The 24,414-nt window shown below is 39.9% G+C and overlaps 1 protein-coding gene across 9 annotated transcripts in view; it reads right to left on the bottom strand.

Annotated features, from left to right (window-relative positions):
- Window positions 1–24,414, bottom strand: part of STXBP5L (syntaxin binding protein 5 like) — a 195,825-nt gene that overhangs the window by 4,949 nt on the left and 166,462 nt on the right. For 3 of the 9 annotated variants that reach the window (XM_027681261.1, XM_027681263.1, XM_027681264.1), the window contains 7 exons: window positions 20,294–20,464; window positions 9,600–9,701; window positions 5,745–5,984; window positions 4,473–4,833; window positions 3,364–3,529; window positions 1,383–1,494; window positions 788–1,008 (listed from right to left, as the gene is read on the bottom strand). In XM_027681261.1, the coding sequence (XP_027537062.1) occupies window positions 788–1,008; window positions 1,383–1,494; window positions 3,364–3,529; window positions 4,473–4,833; window positions 5,745–5,984; window positions 9,600–9,701; window positions 20,294–20,464 (1,373 nt within the window). The remainder of the gene's footprint in view (window positions 1–787; window positions 1,009–1,382; window positions 1,495–3,363; window positions 3,530–4,472; window positions 4,834–5,744; window positions 5,985–9,599; window positions 9,702–20,293; window positions 20,465–24,414) is intronic. The other 6 variants (XM_027681265.1, XM_027681266.1, XM_027681267.1 and 3 more) reach the window with 3 other exon arrangements.

Here is a 24,414-nt window from a genome sequence, read left to right as displayed (position 1 = left end):
TTTAACTACTTTTCTTCTTCAAAAACTAAAGATATGACAATAGCCAGGAACTTGCTTTTTATTCGTATAGAAAGAAGCTTATCTATGGAGCATAGTATATATAAACTTTTTGCATTTTGGGGAACATTATTCCTGCCTCACACATACAAAAGCCAATAAAAATGTAAAGGTCTTGTACAGAGATGTGATGCACATTAAATGAAAAACGTGCATTTTGGGAAGTATTCTTTAATGTTGTTTTATCTTCAAGAAAAATCACTTTAGTTGATTCCCAGTTTAACAGCGTGGGATGGAAGAGGTTTTCCATTTAGAGCTCTAAGCACAGAAGCTATTCCAGGCAAGCCCTATTCTATATAACTATACCACAGTGTTGTACTAGTAATGTTCTCCTCCTCTTCCCAGTAAGATAAGATTCCTATATACACATCCACCTACCTGTTTTCTGCCCTACTGCATAGATGTGCTGCATTAAGTGGCTTAAAAAAACAAATCATAATGAATTAGTGAGAAAGGCAAGATGAGAAGTGCCATGTTCTAAATTCAGAGGCTAACAATGGATGCTCATTTACATAAACATGAAAGGAAGGGGCGTGCAATGGAAGTTTATATTTGGCATTCTTATTGTTTGGGAGCAGGAAAAATGGTGTGTCAGTTAACAGGAGTACAACCTCTAATAATATGACTGGGTGAAGGGAGAGAACTGCACTTTACCTTCCCAAAGGGAAGCAAAGGCTCAGTTGCAGGGTTGGCAGTTCTTAGTTCTGGGTGTGTGGTGCCAGGGCCCTACCTCGTGTGCATGTTTGGAAAACGCCTCTGCGCTGGCCATCATGCTCGCAGTCCTTTCATCCAGCTCTCCCAGTTTCTGTCCTCTCTCATCAAGGGCAATGCGTGCACGAGTCAAGTCCCCAATGACTCCTCCCGCAGCTCCTCTCACACCTTCAATGCCACCTGATCCAGGGATGTGCTGGGCGAGACTGCGAGAGGCTTTTCCTGCCGTAGCCTCGCCAACTGCAAAGGAGAAAGGGACAAACAGACAGGAATAAGTTCCTGGCTGTGGCTCTGTCAGTGCTTCTCAACTTCCTGCTGCAGCCTTGCAGCAGTGATGCCATTTGATGGGCAGATGGCACATGTGGAAGACATTGCCCTGTCACCGGCACATCTACAGTGCAGTCGTGTGCCCCTCCCTCCATTGCGCAAAAGAAACTGCCAAGGTTAAGGAATTATGGGAAGGCAACCAAGGACCCTCCCTTCATTATGTCAACTTTCTTTTTCTATAGATGATCTAAATCTCATGTACTACCCTATTCCTAGATGACAAGGGGAGGGGGGTCCTGTGAATGACTTTCTGCTAAAAAAAAACCCAAACCCAATAAATTACTCACAAAGCTCCTCTCTGTCAAAAGCTTGTCCACTTCCTCCAAAAAGTCCTTTGAGAAAACCTCTGTTTTGGGCTTCTGGTGTTTCCACAGGAGTAAACAAATCCCCAAGCATGTCCTAGCAAAGCCAGCAAAATGTCCATGTGAAAAATTAATGAGGTCAAACCAGTCCTAGGTGCTTTCTTTATTTGCATTAACAAGCCACATGCACTGGATCTAATTAACTAGTTTTTAAAAAGAGTCTGTTGTGTGAACAGTATGGTGTACTTAACATTCGTGTTTCCTGACAGGCAAATGCTTGGGCTAACTAGATTCACTCATGCTTTCAAAGGCACTTGGCTTGTCGCTGCCCACGCCCATGTTCATTACCAGAGACAGAAAATGTTAAGTAATGCAGGATGAAAATACCAGTGATAAGATCACATTTTGCTTAGAAACTGCAGAGGTGACACTATACTTGAATAAACAATTTGTTGTTTATTATTTGGTTTGCTTTAATGATTACCCAGGCAAACTGGGCAGTCACTCTGCTTTCTTTTTATAACATACCTGAATTCAGTGCTTGATAGCAGTTCAGAGACTTTGGTGGTTTGTTGTTTGTTTGATTATCATAGGATTTGTTTGTTGTTTTGTTTTAAACAAAACCTCTTACCTTCCATACAACCTTCCCACTGCGCTGTTACTGTGCCATCAGTAATGCTAAATAAGCACATCTGCTGAAGGCACTGTCATGGTGCCACATCTTGGAGCACTTAACCCAAACAAATCTCAGGCTCAGATTTATTTGCAGCAGTACTGGGAAAAGCCAGCTCTCTGAAATAAAACTGATGAAGAAAGTGTGCAGTCCCAGTAGTGTTTGACACCAGTGAGGCTGTGTGCACTGGGAACAGTTGCTGCCCTGTTGCTCAGCTCTGTGTTTGCTCATCCAAGCCCCAACAGGCAGATACAGCTGTTGTGTTGCACAAAGCACTTGCTCCTGGGAGGCTGAGTGCTAGGACAGCGCTGTGACTCGCACTTACTGCTCCTCTGCACAGTCACCTGCTCTGGGGAGAGAAATTACTGCAGCCCTTGGAGCTTAAGTGGAGGTTCTCATGCAGCCTAGCTTTGTTTTCCTAGGTAGCATGTGATACTGGGTCATCTGCTTTTTGTACACATATAATGACTGTGCAAACCTTTTTTTGCATAAAACTAAAGATAAAAGCAGCCCTAGTCCAGCAGTAAATAGAAGCAAGGGCTTAATTTCCCTTGGTTTGGTTGTTGTATGATGCTATTAAGGCTAATAAAAAAAATTAAATCTGGCTGGTAACAGCCTCTCACTGTAGGCCCATAGTCTAAGATACATCAGTCAAACCTTTTGATTATTTTAAAATTGGTTCCCTACAAAAGAATCCCTTCTCTGATGCGCAAAAGCTTGTGTGCAATGCTCACTCCTCACAGTGCTTTTTCAGACTTCAGACAGACAGTGATGCAAGTTGAGCAGCTCAGCACATGTTATTCCCTAGGGCATAATGAGTGCTGGCAGGACTATTTCTTTTATATTTCCATCCTAGTTTACTGCTAATTATATAATCTAGAACTTATTCCCCCCTCTTTTTTTTTTTTTCCCTTTTATTACTCATGTTTCTCCCTGTAACCTCTCACAATTCCTTCTCTTCAGTAAATGACATTTTCATTTGCATTTTCATTGTAAAAAAACCCCAAACCAACCCATATCTAACATTGTAAAGACTTATTGCACTTATTGCACTTGCACTAGGTGCAAGTGACAGTGCATGAAAAAGCCCAAAGAACAACAGAGCTGCTGGCCTCTGTAGCTTTGGCATCATTCAGTCAGGGCAAATGGAGAGGAACATCTGTCCTGCTCCTGCAGCGCAACCTTCATTTCAAACGCCAAAGTCTAGCAGTAGATGTGTGCCAGTTTACCCCTGACGAGTCAGGTCACTGGCCCTCCCACACAAAGGCACCACAGTAAGACTTTGAGCCCTACCTGTAGATTGTCACACATCTCCTGGCTGTATGTCAGGCGCTGGATCTCTGTGGGAGAGCTGAGATACAAAGCCTGCCCTTCATTAGTGAAGCAAAAGGTCCGTGCTATCCTCATGTCTGTTACAGGCAAATAGTTGATGTCCAGCAGTGGGCGAAAACTGGGCAAACTGAGAAGAAGCAGATTGCCAGGTTACTCACCAGTTACCACACATGGTACACCTGCTCTGTGGCTGCATTTTAAACCAACATTTAAGTTTATGCTTTTCATAACTGGAGCAGTTAAGTGTAGCTCTAAGCTGAAAAATTCTGCCATAAACATGCTGTCTTCTCATCCTACTTCATTTGCTTGAATAGAGAAGTTTCAGCTGCCTTGCCTCAATGACCCTAAGGCTTCTGCTCCTGTCTGGATTTGGGATGTGCATGTGGCATAGTACAGCTTGTGCCATGTGGCTGGGCAGTTTGTAGGGTAAGGCTTGTCCCCGGTTACCCAGGGACATCTGCAGGAAATGGCATGGCAGGGCCCTGCTTCCACCCTGTGGACAAAGGCTCCAGCATTGCCTTTGCTGTCCTCCAGCTTCTCATGGTTTGCTGTTTTGGACAGCACTTTCTAAAATTTAAATGGCCTGGCCAGGGAAAGGGGGTGCAGCAATGTGAGGGTATGACCACAGGGCTACTGCACAGTCAGCTCCCTGGGGGAGGTGACAAGGAAGGGAAGCCAGGTGCTCTGAACGGAAAGTCTCCAGAAATGGCAAGAGTGGAACTTACTACTTCACATGGGATAAACAGCATCCTGCTATGGCTGAGTTCGTACTCCTCTATACCTGACCCCCCATAACTGAGCAAAATTATCAGAGTTTTCTTTTACAATAGGTAAAAACCATGAGCCATCAACAGTCACAGGTAAGGGATTTCTATGAAAAAAAGGAGCTGGCTTTGCTGTGCCCCTGCCTTAACTCCCCACATGGAGACAGCCCAAGAAGCAGGCATGGTTGTGGCAAGGCAGGGAGTTAATGCAGAGCATCAGGCACTCAGGACCAAACATAAGTGGAATGTGGTGGCACTGTGCCACCTCTTTGCTTAGTTTTGCCACAAGATTAGTTAGATAAGTACCTCAGTGTCATGATGTGCCCATTGGCACAAAAGCACGCCAGACAGACGCTGTTACAGAGGGTGACCACATCTGCTCGCAATAAAAAGGACGTTTCGGTGATGTTGTGGACATAAAGACATGTTTGGGAAGGCAATGAGAAGACTTTGGCTTGTTTTTCTGAACAAATGACTGCAAATTGATGATCACCCATATCCTGGGAGGAGGAAGGGGAATGCATGACAAGTTTCCTTTTCCTTGTTTTTTCACCATCATCAGCACTGTGTGGATCCCTCCATACTTCATACGGTGGATGTGTCAATGTCCCCATGCAGTCCAAGCACGCGAAGGTCAGCACAGCTCCTTTCAGTGTCAGAACAGTGCCTGCAGAACATAATTTGCTCTCACTGACACTGGCACCACAATTAGACTGGTTGTCAGTGCTGTGAACGCGTGCAGCGCAGCTGACATTCAGCTTTTGTAAACAGAGCAAACACATTAATCTAGCTAAGGTGACAAGTCTTGCTTGCTCAGTTCTTTCTGACTACACAAGAAGGTGACCAAACAGCCTGAAAAAGTATCAGGCAGCCAATATCTATAATAGTGGATATAATACATGCTATTGAATACCATAAACATAGCCTGTTGTTTATCTCTACATTATACTAGTAGGATATTTATTCCCCAGCAGTAAAACTGCTCTTCTTAGTCTGATGACCTTCCAGAATTGTTTTTCCTAAACAGTGTGGGGGTGGGAAACCTCTGTTCCTGTGCATTCTCTGCTTTTGTGTCCGTTTTTTAGGCACATACTGCCTCTCCTCAGACCTGACCTCTCTCAGCCCTCTGTTCTCTCTGCTACACCATCTGTCACTCACTCAGCCAAGGATCTCTCCTGGTACAGCAACCTGCCAACATTTTTGTTTCCTTTCCTGAACTCCCTTCTGCTTCTCTGCAGCTCTCTGAAAGAGAGAGAGCCAAACTGTTCACAGCATCCCAGACAGGACTGCACAAAGGACTGTAATTTCACAATATGAAGGAACTCTGCTAATTTCCCCGTCCTCACAAGAAACATTTAACTTTGTCCATGACACAAGGTAGTCTTCAGAGCTAACACAACCGAAGTGTCTCAGTCCATGAAGTTTTAGGTCCCTCATGGGCATCTTTACCTGTGTGCCTTGCATGTAGCGAGTGACCATAGCTTAATACATATATTGAGAAATTTCTGCCCAATCATGCAGTTATATCCCCAGTTGTACCAAGATAGATAACAAACAGAAAAAGAGCTGCACTCTTACCGCTTGGTGACACCATGACTGGCTCTGACAGCCGTAAGTCGTCGCTAGCAGGCAGATTAAGGGAGAGGATTAAAACCATACCGAGGCCCGTTCCAACCCAGAGACAGGGGGAGACAGCAGTGTCGTTCTTTCGGGCAAAGGACTCCATGAAGTACAAAGCTGTAATTGCCTCCTTTGAGTCCCTGTCGATACTGGACACGCTGGAGCTTCGGGAACGGCTGAAGGAGTTTTCCCTATTTTCTGCATAAATAAATACAAGCAAACAGGCATAAATTGGTATTCCAAGAACAGGCGCAAGCCTGCAGAAAATACAAACTCCCTGTAGGGTACAGAAAATACAGTTTTCGTAACCTGAGCAAACATTCTGACACTAGCACGATACCAGCTTGCTGCCAGTGTATAAATAAGTGTGGAAAATGCTGTCAGACCTCATCAGTTAGATCTGCATTAGAAATAGCTGTTATTATGGAGATTAGCATAGACTAATTAGAATTTACAACAGCCTTAGCTCAAAGGACTTGTTCTAAATAGCACAAAATAACTTTAGATCCATATGTTACCAATGCATTTAAAATTAATCCATGTATCTCATTGCTGCAGGACATGAAGGGAGATGCCATTACCAACTTCACAGCATGTGTCCTTTGCTCTGCTCTTGTTACCATCACTAGGATGTTCTAGCACTGCATTCACAGCCATTTTTTATTGTCAAGCTATTAATAACTGCTCTCTGGGGAACAGACACCCATTGCTAAACTGAGCCCATAACCAAAATCTGGCTTCCCAGGGAGTGAAGTGAGAAACCTGCTCTGTGCCCTTGGCAACAACTGCAGAGTGAGCTGGCACTGACTGGCTCATCTTCCTGCCCAAGCTTTAGCAGGCAACGTGGAGAGCCAGCTGGAGACAGAGCTGTGTTGTCCTCACTGCGAGTACACAGGTACAGAGAATCTCTCTGAGCTTTTCAGAGAAAGGTAACAATGAACAGGGTCTGACTGCTGTAGGGGATAAGGATCTCTGCTTTGCTTTGCCTAGTGCCAGGCAGGAAGTCCTGTCATTAGCAGGAACTGTCAGTGGCAACACAATGGAGGCTATAAAGCACACTGAGGCTAAAAAGTTACTGAAGAGGAAAGGAGCCAGAAGGAAGATATGAGTAGGGCTGGCTGCTAGCAAAACAGTTTGTGCCAGTGCTGATGTTTACCAACCTGTAGTCAAAAATGGGGTTAGATCATTGGAAACCCTAAGTATGCTCTTCTGCAGCAATAAAAACTGGCCAAGGGGGCCTGGAGATGGAGAAATAGTTGAAGCTACCGGATCTGAGGTAAAGGGCTTGGTTCTGAACCTATCACTATGAAGTAGATCTGTATCTGGTAGGAAATTATCCTTTGTATAGCTCAGAAGAGACTCATCTCTTCAGAGCCAACAGAAGTGTCTGGAAAGAGGAATACTTTCTGCTATTGTTGAAGAATAAAATTAGAAAATTACTTTCTCACATAGTCCAACTTAAAACTGAATTAAGCCTCGTGTTGTATATGTGGCTCCTGCTCTCCACCAGAAGCAGCATTTTTGCCGGTGAAACTCTTCCTCAGACAACATATTGCAGCATTGTATTCCCCTACACAGATGCCTCAGTGCAAACTGCTGAAGTCATCCTCTTCACCACAGCTACCTGGGGAAGACTGGAGAGAACCATGGGAAAGCACTACTGGAATTGCACCAAACATTACTACCTAAGTATGCTACCTTGAAAGCTGGCACACAGGGATGAGGGCAAATTCTCCTGCACCTCTTCCACACTTGGGCCACCTTTGGTTCTTTGAGGTCATCTGTAACTTGTCAAACAGGAGCTTCGCAAGATAGCTGTCATTGGCACTTCAGTCCCACTCTCATGGAAGAGAAACTTATGTCTACTTGAACTTCCAAACCCTGCCCTCACCCCGTTTTCACTTTCATGTAGGCACCGTTGTAGCTCTCTAGTTCTGTCTCGGTACTGCTCAGTGCATAAAACTGGGATTGTTGGTACACCTACAAACACAGTTTCTAATACCTTGAGAATTAGTGTCTCCCATAACCCCAAGCACTTGTACTTCTCCTGCAGTGGACTAGTTGGCCCAGCTCCTTCCTGAGCAGTGACAGCTGCCAGGTAAAGAAAGGAAGACAGTAATTTCAAGGCAGAGATCATCCTCCCAAAGGTTACCTCGTTTTTAAAAAAATGTTATTATGCAATTAATTTCCTCTTTAACAGGTGTATTAATATCACAGTCACATAAAATTCAAATATGGTGGGGCTCAAACTAAGAAAGATGTTGAAAGGACAAATGCAGTTAGTGTAGGCGACAAACACAGAACTTAAAATATATGATGTGACATTTGCGTGTGTCATCAAGCTTTCTCCCTCCCTAAATTAACAAGAAATGTTCCTCACTCCTGTGCAGTACAGTTAACTAATACATCTCTGCAAAACTGACAGTAACAGATAGAATCTTTGGGACACTTTTGGGAACATACTGTGCCATTTTCTATTAAATGCACTACTCAAACTGAAAATCCAAAGACCAGCAAGACATATGTCAAAATTTGTTGGCATTAAACATATCTGAACAGCAAAGGCTGCAATTGCTATGTGACTTTATTGGCTAGCTCTAAAGCAAGGTAGAAATCTCTACTTTTCCTAGATTTCAGGATAAATTTAGTTAAGGCTTGTTTCCTGGGACTCCTTTCTCAAAAGATTCTACCCCAAATTCTTTATCTAGAAACCACTCTATTGTATCCTAGAGAAACATAAAAGCACTCCCTTCAAGAAATTTTAAAACCATGGCATATCCTTTGCTAGTATGATTGCTATGTCTTAAAATGACATTCCGTCTTCTCAAAGTTGACCTGCCAGTCTGTAGCAATCCCTAACCCAATCACCATATTCTGGGTTTTTTTCCTTATATTTTCCTTTTCTCACTCTGCCTGATGGGTGTAGCAAGAATGTCAGCTACAACATCTTTTTGCAGAAGTCTGAACCAGGACCACTTCCAGGTACTCCTTGTAACCCAGATCAAAGTTTATTTGGACCCTCTGCTTCAGTAAGGGGACAGGACATTCACCTGTGAAAGGCTACTCAGTGCTCTTTCCATTTTCTCCTCCTCGCAGAACATCCTGCTACATGACACTTTCTCTTAAATGTGCTTCTGCCTCTAGATTGATCCTTACTTTGAGGAAGCCCACTATTCCCTTTGAGAGGCACATATCCAACTCCCAGGATCCATTGGCTCCCACACAGCCATCTCAGACCACCATATCCTTTTTCCTCTTTGTCTTGTAGACCTGGATTTCTTGGCTCTTCTTTTTTCCCAAAGACATCTCCAGGCAGTTTCTGCAGGTAGCAGCAGAGGAACTGAGAGCACCATCAGAGGGGTCCAGTGTTCCCTGAGAGCTAATGAAGGACTACAGTTTGGGAGATGCTGCTGTTCAGGATGTTAGACAATGCACAGCTCTGAGCAAAAGCATTGTTACCTTCAGTCAGACCATTTAAAAAAGCTGCATTCCATGCATTAAGACCACACAATATAAACACCACTACTCTCCTAACAGTAATCCTGTTTTCTTCAAAATGTTTTCATTCAGCCCTTTCCTATGCATGGTTTGGGTTAAAGAGTTGCAGATGGAAAGGCAGGAACCAACTTCCTTTGTGACACTGGACTGGTTGTTAACTTTGAACTATGAGCCAGCAGCACACAAACAGAAGTCTTCTGATTTAAAAGCAACTGCAAATCCTCTAACTTGCTGCCCACCTCACCGACAGAAATACACAGGACACTTCAACCCACATGCCAGGTTAAAAACGAAGCCAGTGGTTTTGAGTCTTACCTTTGTTCATCCATGTGCGAGCAGTATAGTGACGCTCGTCGTGTGAGAATGTACTGATTCCATGTAATTGCTGAAGCATTGCCCGTCTGGAAATGTAACCTACTGCCATAAAGTCGCATGCATTGCAAAAGGACAAGAACAATTGAGCCAACCGTCATCATGACATTTATATGAAAGTAGCCCTGAGCAGTTACTGTCCCAGCTCTTTCCTTGCCTGACAGTGTCCTGCTGCAGTGCACTGGTGTCTAGGAGAAGGTTTAATTTAGGGTCTGGGGCTTTTCTGAGAATTTAAAAGATAACTTGAGTCAATTATCCCGTGTGTTTCAACTGTCACCTGTACAGAGCAGAGATTGCAGAGATTTTTTTTTTAAACTTTTTTAGCTTCCTTTTGCTTAGCAGAGATAAAGCCAGAATTTCCTTACTTTCCCATATAATTAAAAAAAGGAGAAAAAATGTATGCTGTGTTCAGGGGAATGTTCTGACTTGTCTATTCTCAGCTGCAAAGCAAAAGCTTTATTAGGGGAACACATCCTCACCTATCATATCTTTCAGAAAAATGTCATTGTGATTTTTCTGAAACAGTGGAGTTAGTACTTATACAGAAGCATAAAGCATCTTTTTTCATGAAGTTAGGAATCATGAAAACAGAAGTATCACTTGTTATGAGGAATGAAAAAAACCCCAACCTTACAGTGACAAAGATCAACATTTTCACTGCAAATGTTTACATTCATTACTGGAGTTTTGTAATTGACTGTCAGTGTCTTGGATGCTATTTATAGGTCCTTTCCTGGTTTTAACACAGTGAGTAATTGATCTACTTATGAAACATATACAAAAAATGACCTTTTTTGACACAGAAATTGATATATTCTGGAAACAAAGTTAAATGGTTTATACTGTCCTCACTTGGATAATTCTAAAAGTTTTAATCCCAGATACCAGACTTAACAGAAGCCAATGGAACTATTTAAAATATTCGCGAGTTTAAGATCATCATCTTAAAATTTCAAGAGAAATCTGTCACTTTTAAAATTATATAGTCAGGAAAACATCCAAAGCTCTGAATGCCAGTGGAAATACACACTTAAAGGAATTATACCTCAAACATGAATCTGCACACAGTAGAATCACAGAGACACAGAGACCAAACCATATTACTGGTGGCAATGCTTCAGCAACACAGAGGAAAAAGGGGCAGGAAGTAATGCTACAGGGTTTTCACACGTTTGCTGGGCTATAAAAACAGCTTCAAACACCTTTTAATAGCACCACTCTAAAGCTGCATTCCACAAAAACCAATTCACTAGAAAGCAGTAGAAGTTGTCTTAAGCACAAACAATGCAATAAGAGTCTGGCATTTTACTGTGAATGATTTCCTAACAGATCAACTCAAATAAGTTTCCCTAAAAATATGTTCAAAAGCCTGTGAATATACTGCTTGCAGAGCATTCTAACCAGGTTGGCTGTGTCTATGCTGACACAGAACTCACAGCCCTGGGATGCTCAACCCTGCCCCAGAAAGTTCTGAAATTGCTACAGTTAACAGCAGTGTAACCTGAATGGCTTCATGGAATCACACTGATACAAGACTGATGGAAATGACATCAAATAAAGGCCTGAAAGTGAAAATAGATTCAAGTCACCAGACTTGGATCTTTATTTTGATATTTCCAGAATATGGTAAAGTTCAGGCTTAGGTTTTAGTTGAGCACGTTTTAAAAACAAAATGTAACTGTTAGGGCAGAACTATTCTTCATATTGAAAAGGAAGTAGAAATAAGCATTTTTATAGAAATATAAAAATATGAAAGATCTTTACAGTAAGTAATCTATAAAATTTCCATATTTAATTGTATGAATCACTTCCCTTGACTTATACAAGCAACCTGTCTTCACATTAAGATCACGAAGAGTTCAATTTGGATATAGATTATAAACTTGAACATATGTTTTTTAATCAAAGACATCACAATTCTCTAGAACTTAAATCCCAGCCTAAACTATCCATTCTGCTGAAGCGTCTTTCACTGATGGTTTGGGAAAGATTAACTTGTTGTACAACTTTCATATCTGGAAGTACCCAAGAATAAGGCAGAGACGAGACATCGTAGAGGATGATGAAGCTATGGCAGTGTAACATCACTGCCTTCACACCTTTCTCATCTGAGCCATCCTTGGTCCTGGGGAACTCTGCATCAGCCCCAAGTTGACATTAGGGTTAGGGTTCCGAGATCCACAAAGCCTACACCTGCAGGGGCACTGGGGGCAGAAGAGGCACGCCAAGGGAAGTGCTGTGCATGTAGCAAAACAGTTTATGTTGATCTGGAGTGACAGTTAGCAAGGAAAAAATGCTGAAATTCAGCATGCAGTGCAAAACACACTCTCAAATTCAAACATGCCTAGAGTACAGTCCGAAATTAGCTTAATCTGGAATCAAATCATCATTTAAATTAAAACTGACTAGACATTCAGTGACTGTAAGAACAACAACATTTTCAGTGAGTTGGTTGTTTCAAAAACAAGGAAAATTTGCAGATTCTTGTAAGAAATCAAGTTGATCCTAACATCCTAGTAGAAATGTACTCCAAGGAAAAACCAAACATGAACTGTATATCTAGCTGAACAGAGTTGGAATTCATGCACCAGCAGCTCACATGCATCCATGCAAGGCTCTTCTCCATTTCTTCCTAGGCTTCTTCTAGCCACTAGACATGCTCTTTCACAAGGCACCTCACTTTTTCAACAACCTCCTCCCACTGTTTTTCCAGGGACATAGGGCATTGCAAGCCCTGTTGTGACCAGATTTAGGCAGACACACACTTAAACTCCATTTAAACCTCTAAGGGAAACCAGTGGCTAGATCTGAAAAAGATTATGATTCAATCTAAATGACAACAGTGCCACTGGCTTTTTGCAGTCCAGTGGCTGTAGCACTCAGTAGAAAACTGGAGGCTGTAGATACAAATCAGCCTAAGAGGACTGACTCTAGCCATCCAGCCATGCATGCCTCCTGCATTTTTGGCCACAAGGTATTAAGAGGAACAGCATTCTTCATGTCTCCCCTAGAAGCTGAGCCCCTGATGGCAATGATGCTCAGCTGAGTGGCTGAGGTTTCTGGACTTTCTGGTCCTATTTTTTATTTACTCTGTACCTAATATAAAATACAAATGAGTTCTAGGAAACTCGAACACCATGGGTAGTATCTAGAAACTAGGCTCTCTCTTGCCACAACAACCTACTTTCTAGGCATGTCCTCTAGCAGACTTCCTGGGCAAGTGGCATGTCCCATCTATTTGGTTGGGACATGCGCTCTCAGGAGCACTCTCACACTTCATCCTAAAGAAATGGATTGAAGTAGGTGGACTGAATGACTCCCAAGATCAGTTGCCATTATTTTTGATTCATCCATAGCACAGGAAAAACAGGCTTTGACCCTTGCTCACCTTTCTAATCTCTCTATATCTCCTTTCTAAGAGGAAGCAGAAAAGAGAAGGTTTTTATTTTACCTACAAGCATATGCATGCTCATTTGGAAATCTTTCAGTTTGCAGTGCCCAGGAAACCAGAAGTGCTGTGATTTTGCTAAATACAGGAAAAAAATTTCAGCTTCCTAATAACTTTTTTTTTAATAAAGCTTTCTGCAGTAAGAAACATGCTTTCTGGATATAGCACAAGTCTTCTATGCAACATTTTTATCTGATTCTCTGCACAGACAAGAAATATGATGACAAACTGAACAGTTAGTGGAGACTGTGGTTTACCATAGTGTTTCTAAGTTATTTCCTATTATACTAGTCTTACCAGTTACAGTGATGTAAAGTAACTTCAAATGCTATCAAAACTGAAATGCTTTACAAGCAGAACCGACATCATAATCCCCTCCCTGAGAAATAAATGAAAAAAAATCAAGCCAAGTGCTTTTCCATCTGCTATGAAAGCTGAGCTGTGAAAAGCCATGGCACTTAGGGGCCTTGTGAAGCATGGTCCCATGACTGCTGTAACACACCCAACAGATCAGGCAAGTGTCAGTTTGGCTGGCTGCTTGGGCAAGGAAGTTTACCAGAAATCATCCAATCTGCAATATGGAGAGCATTGGCAAAGGGAATATGGCAGAGAATATGAGCTGTTCTGAAAACCTGCCAGAGAAGCAATAACCTCCTCACATAATACATTTCTGCAGTTAACTACCCTTGTGATCAAAATGAATCCCCAACTGTCTTCCTTAAGTTGGGCTTTTGCCTTAGTAATTTATGTCCTGTTCTTCTCTCAGCAGACATGGATAGCTAATTATTTCCTTCCTCTCTTAGTAACCTGCCATGCATTTGAATAATTTTGTGCCTTTTTTCAATATTTTCCTAGATCAAGAAACCAGTTGTTTCTCTGTTTCCTTGGGGGCCTAGGGCTTTGAAAACTGTCCCAATCGTCTTCTAGGCCATCATTACTTACCTTGCATCCACGTGTGGGCTTCAAACTTAACAGACTCAAGAAAAAAAGAAGCCAATGATAAAAACAGAAACCTCCCTCTTCTACCCCCACCTCACCACATGGGAAGGAAACCTCATGGTCACATTCACTCATCCAGTGCAAAAAAATCCAATGTGCTATGCATACAGCACTGCTGGAGACAGCTTAACAGCATAGCCACAACTCACAAGAGAAAAACCGATATAAACTTTATATAAGTTACACAGGAAATACTGCAGTGCACAGCATGACATAGCTGAGTCTGGTTGCTCAGGTTCCTCTGGTTCCTTTTGCTAAGATAACTACTCAGTATCATGTTTCAGAACCCCAACTGCAGCACGCTGGACTTACAAGAGCAAGTGTCACACACATTTTAATACTGATATAGGTATGGATCAATCCAAAGGCTTTGGAAAACTTGTTACAGAGACCAAAGTAACAGCCTGACATATGTACACAGAAAATTATAGTAAAATTTGCTAAATATAAAAACAAACAAAAAGCCTCAAAAAACTTGGCACCAAAACCTAAAGCCAAACCCACTAGGGAAAAAAATCCGGAAGCCTCTGTCAGGCTACCTATCGGGCTTTTTTTAAAATGTTGATTCTCACAAATACTTTTGAATAATAAAAGAAGTTTAAGGTGTATATATATATATATATATATATATACCAAATACTATGCAGTTTCCAAAACAAATTGGACAAAATCATGCAAGTGAACAAACATCCATCATACAGTTTTAGTCATTCTATATATATGGATCTGCAAAAGAAAACCTTCAAGTATAAAAGTATACTAGATCTGTTAAAATGGAAATTGTATTTTACTTGCCATGGATTTTTTTATAAGGCTATTAAAGATAATAACTAAATACTCTTGAGTGGTTTGTTTTGCCAGCTCACAGTGACATTTCAATTCAAGTGCTCTGTATCAAATTTTAACTACATATAATCAAAAGTTAATCCAAAAGCTGAGGTACATGCGGAAACTGAATTATTTTAAAGAAAAGTTAAAGCAAATTCAAAGACTGCTCTTAGCATTCCTAGAGAATTACAATGCACAGCAAAACCTTGTTAGGATTCCTTGTTCAGAGGCAAGTCTGTAGCACAAGACCTAAATGGCCTTTCTAGTACAAGGTGATTAAGCTGGACTAGTTAAAAACTACATAATGGGGAAGAAAAATAATAATAAAAAAGAAAGAGTTTTCTTTCACTGCTGCTGGGAAAAAATAAATTTCCAAACACAACATTTCAAAGGAAAAACTCTATTTTGTTTTTACTTTCTTCCCAAGATGTATAACCACATGTGGACATGGGTATGCAGAATACCCAGATTTCTGTATGAATGCAGGCAAGGAGAAAATGGCAGTCAGCCAGAACAAACTCTCGATGGCAAGGGCAGAGAGAAACCATTTGGAGAACGCAAACTGCTCTTTGTTTGAAAGAAAGCAATAATCAAGAAGTACCAAATCTGAAAGACTTCTCAGAGTTGGTTATAACACACAAAGCAAGGAGAATGGTGTGCCAGAACATGCATCTGTGCACACATCCATATACCCACCAGCTATACAAGTATAACCACACCAAGTTCCCTCCCACAGCAATTTTATTTTAATGTCACCATTTTCTTTAATTCAGTGTTTTCTTTAATCTAAAATTACAATTGAAAATTCAGCTGAAATACGTATTTTGTTTTCCTACGCAGAAGAGAAGCAGATATTTGAGGTCTATTCATCTACACTGCAATTCTTGATCAAGCTGCAATCTCTGCTGTTCTATATGGAAAAGGGGCTTTAACACATTTGAAAAATATATGATATTAGCTCTTAGCCTGAGATGGACTATTTTGGATCTGTGCCACAGGACAGAAGGCAAACAAGTCGGGGCATGCATTTCCCCAAACAAAAGTTTAAGTCCTATTTCCATGTTTCTGTGAGGACACCTGAAGACAAAACTGGGTGGGTAGTCAGAGCCCAGAGCTGGAACAGACCAAGACATGAGCAGTGCAAATGGCTACAGCCTGGAAGGAAATCCACTAAGCTTGGACATAAAACACAGTCCCATTCCACAGAATGTTATGGATCAGAATCTCTGTAAGGATTTTTTTGACTAGGAATAATTTCCATTCAGGTGTATTTTTTACTACTGTTGATATTGAAAGCACAATGTTGTGCTTGATAATAAAAAATGTAGTTTATACCATGTGCAAGGAAGCCTTATCAAAGAAATATAATCACTAACTCCTGAAATCTCAAAAACTTATGGTCAAAAAGGACTTAAAGAAGTTTATCATTTAGAAGCTCTGCAATGGAATTTCCTGTATTTGTGGGTTTGTTTACAATGTCAATAAATTCTTAAATATTACAAGAAAGAAACATCATAGTCAAAAGTATGTGAAAACAAGAATCATAAATATTTAGAATCATAAATCATGGAATCACAGAAAAGTTTGGGCTGGAAGGAACTTTTAGAGGTCATTTATTCCAACCCACCTGCAATGAACAGGGACAACTTCCATTAGATCAGGTTGCTCAGGGCCTTGTCCAATCTGACATTAAATGTTTCCAGGGATGGGGAATCCACCACCTCTGTGGGCAGCCTGTTCAAGTGTTTCACCACCCTCACTGTAAAAAAATCTCTTCCTTTTATCTAATAATATGCTATTAAGAACTTGCAAGGTTCTAATTTTGTGCTATAATTAAATATATAATATTGAGCAATTACAGACTTTATTACTATAGCCATGAGAGTACTGCATTTATGAAACCAGAAGATACTACAGGCCAACATGTAACATTTTAAACAGCATAAATGAGGATGATGAGGATACTGGGAAACACACAGGTTTAAGCAGTAACAGTAATGATGCACACCTAGACACCATTACTCTGCTACTGTTACTTGGCTTTTGAATTGTTCTTCTATCAATATGGAAGAAATATCAGCACTTGATGAACCTGAGCAGTTTGCAATATTTCAACCAGCAGAAAACAACACAGCTCTCCTCCATTTTATTCCTATGATTCATCATTGCAAAGACATTCTTCAAAAATGCTTTTCTGTATCAGGAATCCTTTTGCACAAGTAAAGTGGTGAGAGTCAGCAAAATCTTGACAATCAGCTAACAGAAATGAATTCAAAATAATTTATTGTGTGAAAGTTTCTTGAAAATACATTTGATGAAAATGCTGGAAATACAGTTCCTATTGTACCAGAAGATTTAAATATAAGATTTTGAAATCCAATGCGAGAGGAAAAGATTCATTTATTATTCTAATACCTATTTTATGATTACTCACCACAATATATTATCTTTTTAATCAAATCAAATAGAAGAGGTCATAAAGAACAGGAACTGGAAGTATTATTAGAAAAAATATCCAAGTATTATCAGTGCCTTAGAGACAGGCTTAAAAAAGTAAGAACAATTTACCCCCACACAAAGGCTTTTTTTTTTTATGTATGAAAAGTCCTTAACACTACTGAGATAGCAAACTCTAACCAAAATTCTACTTGAGTAGAATAATAAAATCTTACCAAATTCTAACCTGAAATACTACCTTTCTAGTGAGGATATAAAATATGTTTCTTCATTCACCACGTGAGAATATAAAAAAAAAAGAGGAAATAATTTATTGGGAATACATCTATTGTTTGTGGCAGCATATGCTCCTAAGTAGACAATAAATTTTCAGTAGAGAGAGAATTTTTTCATTTTATTTTGGAACCACTAGAACAGAAGGTTTTGATCAAAGCCAGTTTCATATTTGAGAGAGAATTTTTATTCTCAGTATATTCTTTCTCAAACCTTTTAACTTCTCATCTTCCTTCTCCCTCACCCAGACTAAGAATCTTTCAAGGATCATACTACCTTTCACCAAATTATTTAGTATAAAAACTTCCAGAAATACATTGCACTTCTTGACTTAGCAGTGTGTCTAGAAATTGAAGACACATGAAAAACAGTGGAATGTCAGTCATACCAGACAGATCAGTAGTTGAGCTAGAAGTAAAAAGACTAATACGACAGCTATCTCAGAAGACGTTTAGGCATGCTGGGCAGATGGCTTTGCTTTAATGAGAGAATACAGATAATCAGAAAATTATTTTAGTCAATAGACCTGCTGAAAGGTGACTTTGTACACAAACTCACCGCTCAAAGGACAAACTCAAACCATGCTCCATCATATTACGTGCTAATATAAATTACTCTAAAGTAATTCAGTTGTTTCACTGAATTTACTGAAAGTTGTAATACTATTTAAGTGATACACCATTGATACTTTTAGATAGGGATTTTTTATGTTGCTTTGATTTACTTCTCTTTTGAAAGGAAGTTAGATGACTATCTCTAAAAGAGATATACTTTTGTATTAAACTTGATAGGTATTATAATTAGTGATGAACAACAGAAAGTGAATCTTTCATGATAAAGAAAGCATCATCATGTCATCCAAAGTATCACTGTATTACTAAATGTTTTATACACAAGGGTCAATGGGACCTTAAGGGGCTGTAGGTTCTGCCTGCCACTGACTCAACTTAGTCTGGGAGGATGGGAGACAAAAAGAAAAGAAGCATAAAAGAAATAGGTAGTACTGTGGCCTCAGTATGTACAAGTAGTGCTGATACAAGAATTCCAGAAAAGTTTCATACTACATAGGATGAAGAAAAACACACAGCAATAGAAACTACTGTGGCAGTGATATATTTTCCATCAGGAGCTATTACATGACAAGGGTACTTACCATATTTGTGTGGCATATAAAGAGAGCTAGATAAAAGTGTTATGTTCATGATCAGTAATTAATGTGGAGGAAAAAAATTTGCTATTTTATGTTATCAAAGCCAAACAAAAATCAAAGATTCTAGCAACTTGCTACTAGTAGCAAAGGTATTTTGCAACAATTTGCTTTTAAAAATACAAAATTAGACACTGAGTTGTAGAATTCCCCTTGCTCTGTCTCCACTAACAATCATAAAAAGTAGGGAGTACTGGTTCCAGTTGTAAGGAACTGTGATGCAGACACCTCTGCAGGTGGGCAGGTTAGGATACCTGCTCCTCACAGGATAGAGAGTTAGGGTCAAGGTGTTCTTAATTGCCTATCACATATTATCACAGGGGGTTCAGTCTATTCTACACCCCAGACAGTAGCACAGGAGATTACTGTCTTAGGTACTTAGGAAGTTATTCTGCAACTTGATTAAAAATGAACCCTGGATTTTTAAAAGGGTTAACTGTGAAAATTAATTATTTTATTCTTAAAATACTAAATTATCATTCATGTTGTTTAAATACTATTATTTTTTACTTATTACCAAAATTGAACACAACCAACACTACAGGCCTCCACCATTTATTTTGATGCTATACTTTTTCAGTTTTTGATAGACTGAAACTTTTCTGCACAGACGAGGCATTGTTCTATTGCAAGAATGTGGGGAAGCTGGAAGCATGGGAAACAGGGGTCAAGGCCACCAACTGCAGAGTGGGAACACTATCCAGATGGAAGAAGAACATGTTGGCTGAATCCTTCTACTTAAATGATCAGTGGTCAAATAGCTGGCACTGCTGCAATTAAAATGTGCCTATTTTGAGTTTTAAGCACAATGCATTGACAGAGTGGTCCACTCTCTATCTCTCAATTTCATCGAGACTCCGCAGTCAGGCAGATCAAGATTCAAAAATTGGTTCTTCAAGGATTAAAGGGAGAAATGCATTCTAAATTAAAACAAAGTATTATGGGCTATAATTTTACTGTAAACAATGGCCAGGGATTGTGGAATTTTATAAAGTCTTCAGTACCAATAAATAATCAGTATGTGCAAAGCCTGAACTCACATTCTAAAAATATCTTACTCATTTTCAGACTTGGTAAGTAAAGACAATGAGAGTTTAGAACGTTAGTACTACCAGCTGTCACAGTAACTGTACACAAGCTGCTATGAAAAATCGCTTTTCCAGAACAAAGCACCCAATCTATACAGGCAAGGGGAGCAGTATGAGTTCGGTGAGGTTCAGCACACTACATCCCTAGGCAGCACAGAGCTCAGGAGCAGCCTTGTTAGTAACAACACTAACACACAGGGGTGGTTCTAATTCCAAACAGTCAGATGAAGACAGCAGTTCAGGGCGATGACTAGGACAAGGATCATGCTAAACGTATTTGCTTTCACACCCTGTGAGAAATTCATGAATACCTAGCAAAATATTCATTGCCACCCACCTTCTGTGGTGACTGGGAGAGAAATCTCCATGCAGGCTGCAGACTGGGCTTTTCTGAAGGGGGGCCTCCCGGGCCCTCGGCGGTTTGCTCTTGAAACGTCTGCACTGGAAAGTCGCTTTCCTGAGCTGCAGCTCTGGGATGTTGGACTTGTACAGTGACCATTCACGTGATCTGGAAAGTGAATGTAACAAGTGCTAGGTAAAGTGTAAGCTCCCAAAATCCAGAAAGGAGGAGAGATGTACGTTTTCATACTTAAGAATGAAATCAAATCTTCTGAGAATAGTTGCTTATTTGTTTTAGCAGCTAATCATGTATATGTAAAAAATAACTCACCATATCCTTAAGGTATAGTTTGAAAAAAAACAAGGGACATAGAACTGGTGTGTTCTTAGAGCTGCAGATTACATAGCATTTTGCTGACCGATGCACACAGGCAATTTAACAAGGTACTGCTGGTACCACTGTCAGCCTTGATGTTGTGTCTCCTAACAAATACCAAGTGAATTTTAACATTTTCTTTCCTTTTTTCTCTCATAAAGAACTGCAAGTATAATTTACTAAAGGATAGAATTCAGAACTAGACATCTTCCCTCCCTTACTCAAAGCTGCATGAAAAAGGCATCTAACTGCCACTACTTGGGATAGTTATAAAACTAGCCATAAAATTGCTAAGTATTTTGTTCTTTTTATACCACATAGATTTATTTTACTGCTAAGGAAACTGACTGTTGAACAACTGATTTGTCTGCTACAGATCTAAAGATATGAGGCCAAGTCCTTGGACTCCTGCTAGAGGCCGCGGTCAATCAGCACAGCGTATGCTGCTGTCTAATGGGGTGAGAAACAAAACACGGCTGCTTCAAACTCTGCCTATATTCCTCTGTTCTTTGTCACTGCCAACAGGTCTTTAAACCACAACATCCACTGATAAAGGCTTAGATCAGAGTTCAGAATTGGACCAGACTACAAAACGTTCACACGATATTTTTCTTCATCTCATGCTGGATGAGGCAACATGAAAAGAATTATTGAAAACAATTTTCCCTTCAGCATGTGAAAGGATACACATCCAGGTATAACTGAATTAATTTTGGTCAGCAGGTTAATTTAATTTAAACAGGAGATAATAAGCAAAACAAAAATTCAGATTCATGCGAAACCACTTAGCATTTTATTCAAAACTGTAAAAGCTCAATATTATAGGTAAGGTCAAGCTTGGAGTGTCTGCCTTAATTTTAAATGTCAGGTTATTTATATCTGAGAATTAGATTAGTCTAAGATTTTGTATATAAATATCATATTCTGTCAACTCTCTTTGATTTGTATTGTATCCAAGGAAAAGATGAATGTTGCTGTACCAAGATAAATTTATTTCTTGGTTACCATGCCATGATAGCTCCACTGCACATTATGAAAGGCTATTTCTATATTTAGACTCTGTATTCAGATTCTATACCGAATACAGCGTATAGTGTGCTATTAAATGTAGTCTTTGAATGTGCAAGTCATGTCCTTTCCACGTGAAAGCAGTTCAGTCTTAATGAACAAAGTTGGAAAAAATTGTTCAGTATTACAGATTAGAAAGCAATTTAGTATCAGTACTGCATAATGAAATAGCTCTGTAGGAGACACAACTTTCATGATTTTATCATGTTTCCTCAATACATGGCTATTAACTGAGCTAACAGCAGATATAAAACTGATGTGGGTGCCTCATTCAATTTTTAGTTAGGAAATTTTCCAAAATATGCTGGAACTATTCAGATATATCAGTAGAAAGTCCTTTGAGATCGGGGACTTTGTTCAAGGGCACAGGCTGACTGTTCAACCTCAGCAACAGACACATCCTCATCCAGCTGCTTCCTTTCTTCAAAATTCAGTTTGTGTGAAGGTGTTTCAGCATGATATCTAATTATCTCCAGGGGGATCCTAGGAAGTGGTAAGGAACATAACAGAGTGAAAAAGAATCATATTCTATAGAAACATCAACAACATTCATAAGTCCTTTTCCCTGAACACTGGACAGAATGGCTACAATACAGCTAAACCCCTATTCACTATGCCACATTTTAAAAGAAGTGCTTCTATGTTTCTCTTAGTACGCTTGTTTGTATCAGTGGCCTTCAAAGGCCCACATTAAACAAAAACAATAATTAGGATCTAGGGACCTAAACCTTTAGTTGGTTTGACAATGCCTTTCTGAAGCCAGGTCCTGGGTAGAAAAACCCCCCAGGTTTCATCCTAGAAGATGTAGGGATATCCCTTCAAGTACTGCAGTTTGTGAAATGTTAGCAAGTGCTACAACAATGAGCAGAAAAGGGATTTTAGTGATCAGCTCCAAACTTTTCTATATTTTGACACTGTTTTCTTCCTCTGATTAGATATGATTTTTTTTTTAAATGTATGCAACAAGAAGAAATGCAAGTCTTCTAGCCTTAGTAAAAACAAAAAGACATTGTACAAAGACTAAGGTAATTAAGGGAATCATGACTGCAACATTTTTGTGGAGAAACGGATAAGAATCCAGCAGACAAAGACCACTCAAATCTATGAGAAAATTCTCTGTGTATATTTAAAAATTAATTTCTCAAATTTTTTATGCTATAAGCTCAGTGATACAAAACATTTCTAAAGAAAGGCTATGTACTATTTAAGAAAGGGTTCCTTACTGCATTGTCTGAAAAAAGATGAAGTGCGCCAGAAAACTGACAAGAAAAAAACACGTACTAGTTTCCTATGGAGTACTTTCTAAGGGAGACTGAGAATGTTCAAGCTCTCAGCCTTTGCCAAAATGACTGGAATGATTAACTAGCCCTCTGAGACCCAAGTCAGCTGATTCTCCTTTGTCATGACAGATGTCTTCCAATGGCCCCAAAGAATACATACAGGAGGCTTGTAAGAAATTGGCTTTTTTTTCCAGCTTTGTTTGATTTGTAAGGAAGAAAAACACTTTAACTTTTGTCCTTACTGGATTACGGATTTTGTCACACGGTCATTGGGGTTTTTCTCAGCTCAGAATTATTAACTGATATAGAGGATCAGTTGATATTGGAAACATTAATATTATTAGTATTAATTAATATTAATAATATTAATTATTAATATTGGGCAGCAGTGCATGGATTGCTCTGTGCTGGTGACACAGTAGTGCAACAGCTCCCAACTCTCTCTTCTTCTGGAAGAGGCAAAGAATAGTTGTTGAAGAAGAAAACTGCACAGAATGTCCCTTCTCTTTTCTACCACTGCATTTCTCACCACCTCCTATACCTTTCCATGGGTGCTGCTGTCCATGAGGACAAGGGAATTTGCATTACACTCTCTAGTGCTCCTAGATTCCTTCAGCAAGTACCACACCAATGCATTATATTTGGGCTTCTGGGCTCAGTGGACCTTATCCTTGAAGCAGTCTCCAGATGGTGTAAGAGCCATCCCACTCTGCCAGGGGAGCAGCCTCTTCTCCTGTATGTGGACAGTGAATGAAATTGCCAGGGCTCAGTTTATAGCTATTCTGATCATTAATTTAAAAATATAAGGCTCATGCAAGCCATTGGAAGTAATCATAGCAGATTACCCCTCTAGTCTGTTTTATGCTGATTTAACTCTATTGGTTTAATAAAGCAGCTGGTAACACAGGGTATATAAGATGCATTAAAATACATAAAAAAGAAATTAATTAAATAAAATTTTCGAATGTTTTCCGTGTGCTGTTTCTACAGCGCAGGTCCTGGTTGTTTGCCTTTGTCTGGGCCCATGGCCTTACCCATACAAATTAAAAATGCTTTAGCTATCCCTGTTACCAAACAGTAGCACCATTCAGTGCTGCATGCACCTCACAGACTGCTTAACAAAAGGAAGATAACTGTTCTGGATGTAAGGCAAGAGTATCACACAAAATACCAGTGAGATGATGAGATTACGAGAAGCTGAATAACTAACATTAGTTACCGGAAACCCGATGAAAGATGCCTTATGAGAGACGCAAGCCTGTTGGATAGCCTCAAATTAATCTAAATGTTTTTTGAGGTGCATTGCGCAGGGAGATTATATATACATGCTGATTTTAGTTTACATGTAGTAACATGTATGTTACACAACCTGCCTGATTACAGACATACAACTAT

The sequence above is a fragment of the Neopelma chrysocephalum genome, unplaced genomic scaffold, assembly GCF_003984885.1.
Source record: "Neopelma chrysocephalum unplaced genomic scaffold, ASM398488v2 Primary Assembly neopelma1_60, whole genome shotgun sequence".
NCBI classification, from domain to species: domain Eukaryota; kingdom Metazoa; phylum Chordata; class Aves; order Passeriformes; family Pipridae; genus Neopelma; species Neopelma chrysocephalum.
Note: the sequence above shows the minus strand (reverse complement) of the source record. Positions and strands in the feature narration are given on the sequence as shown.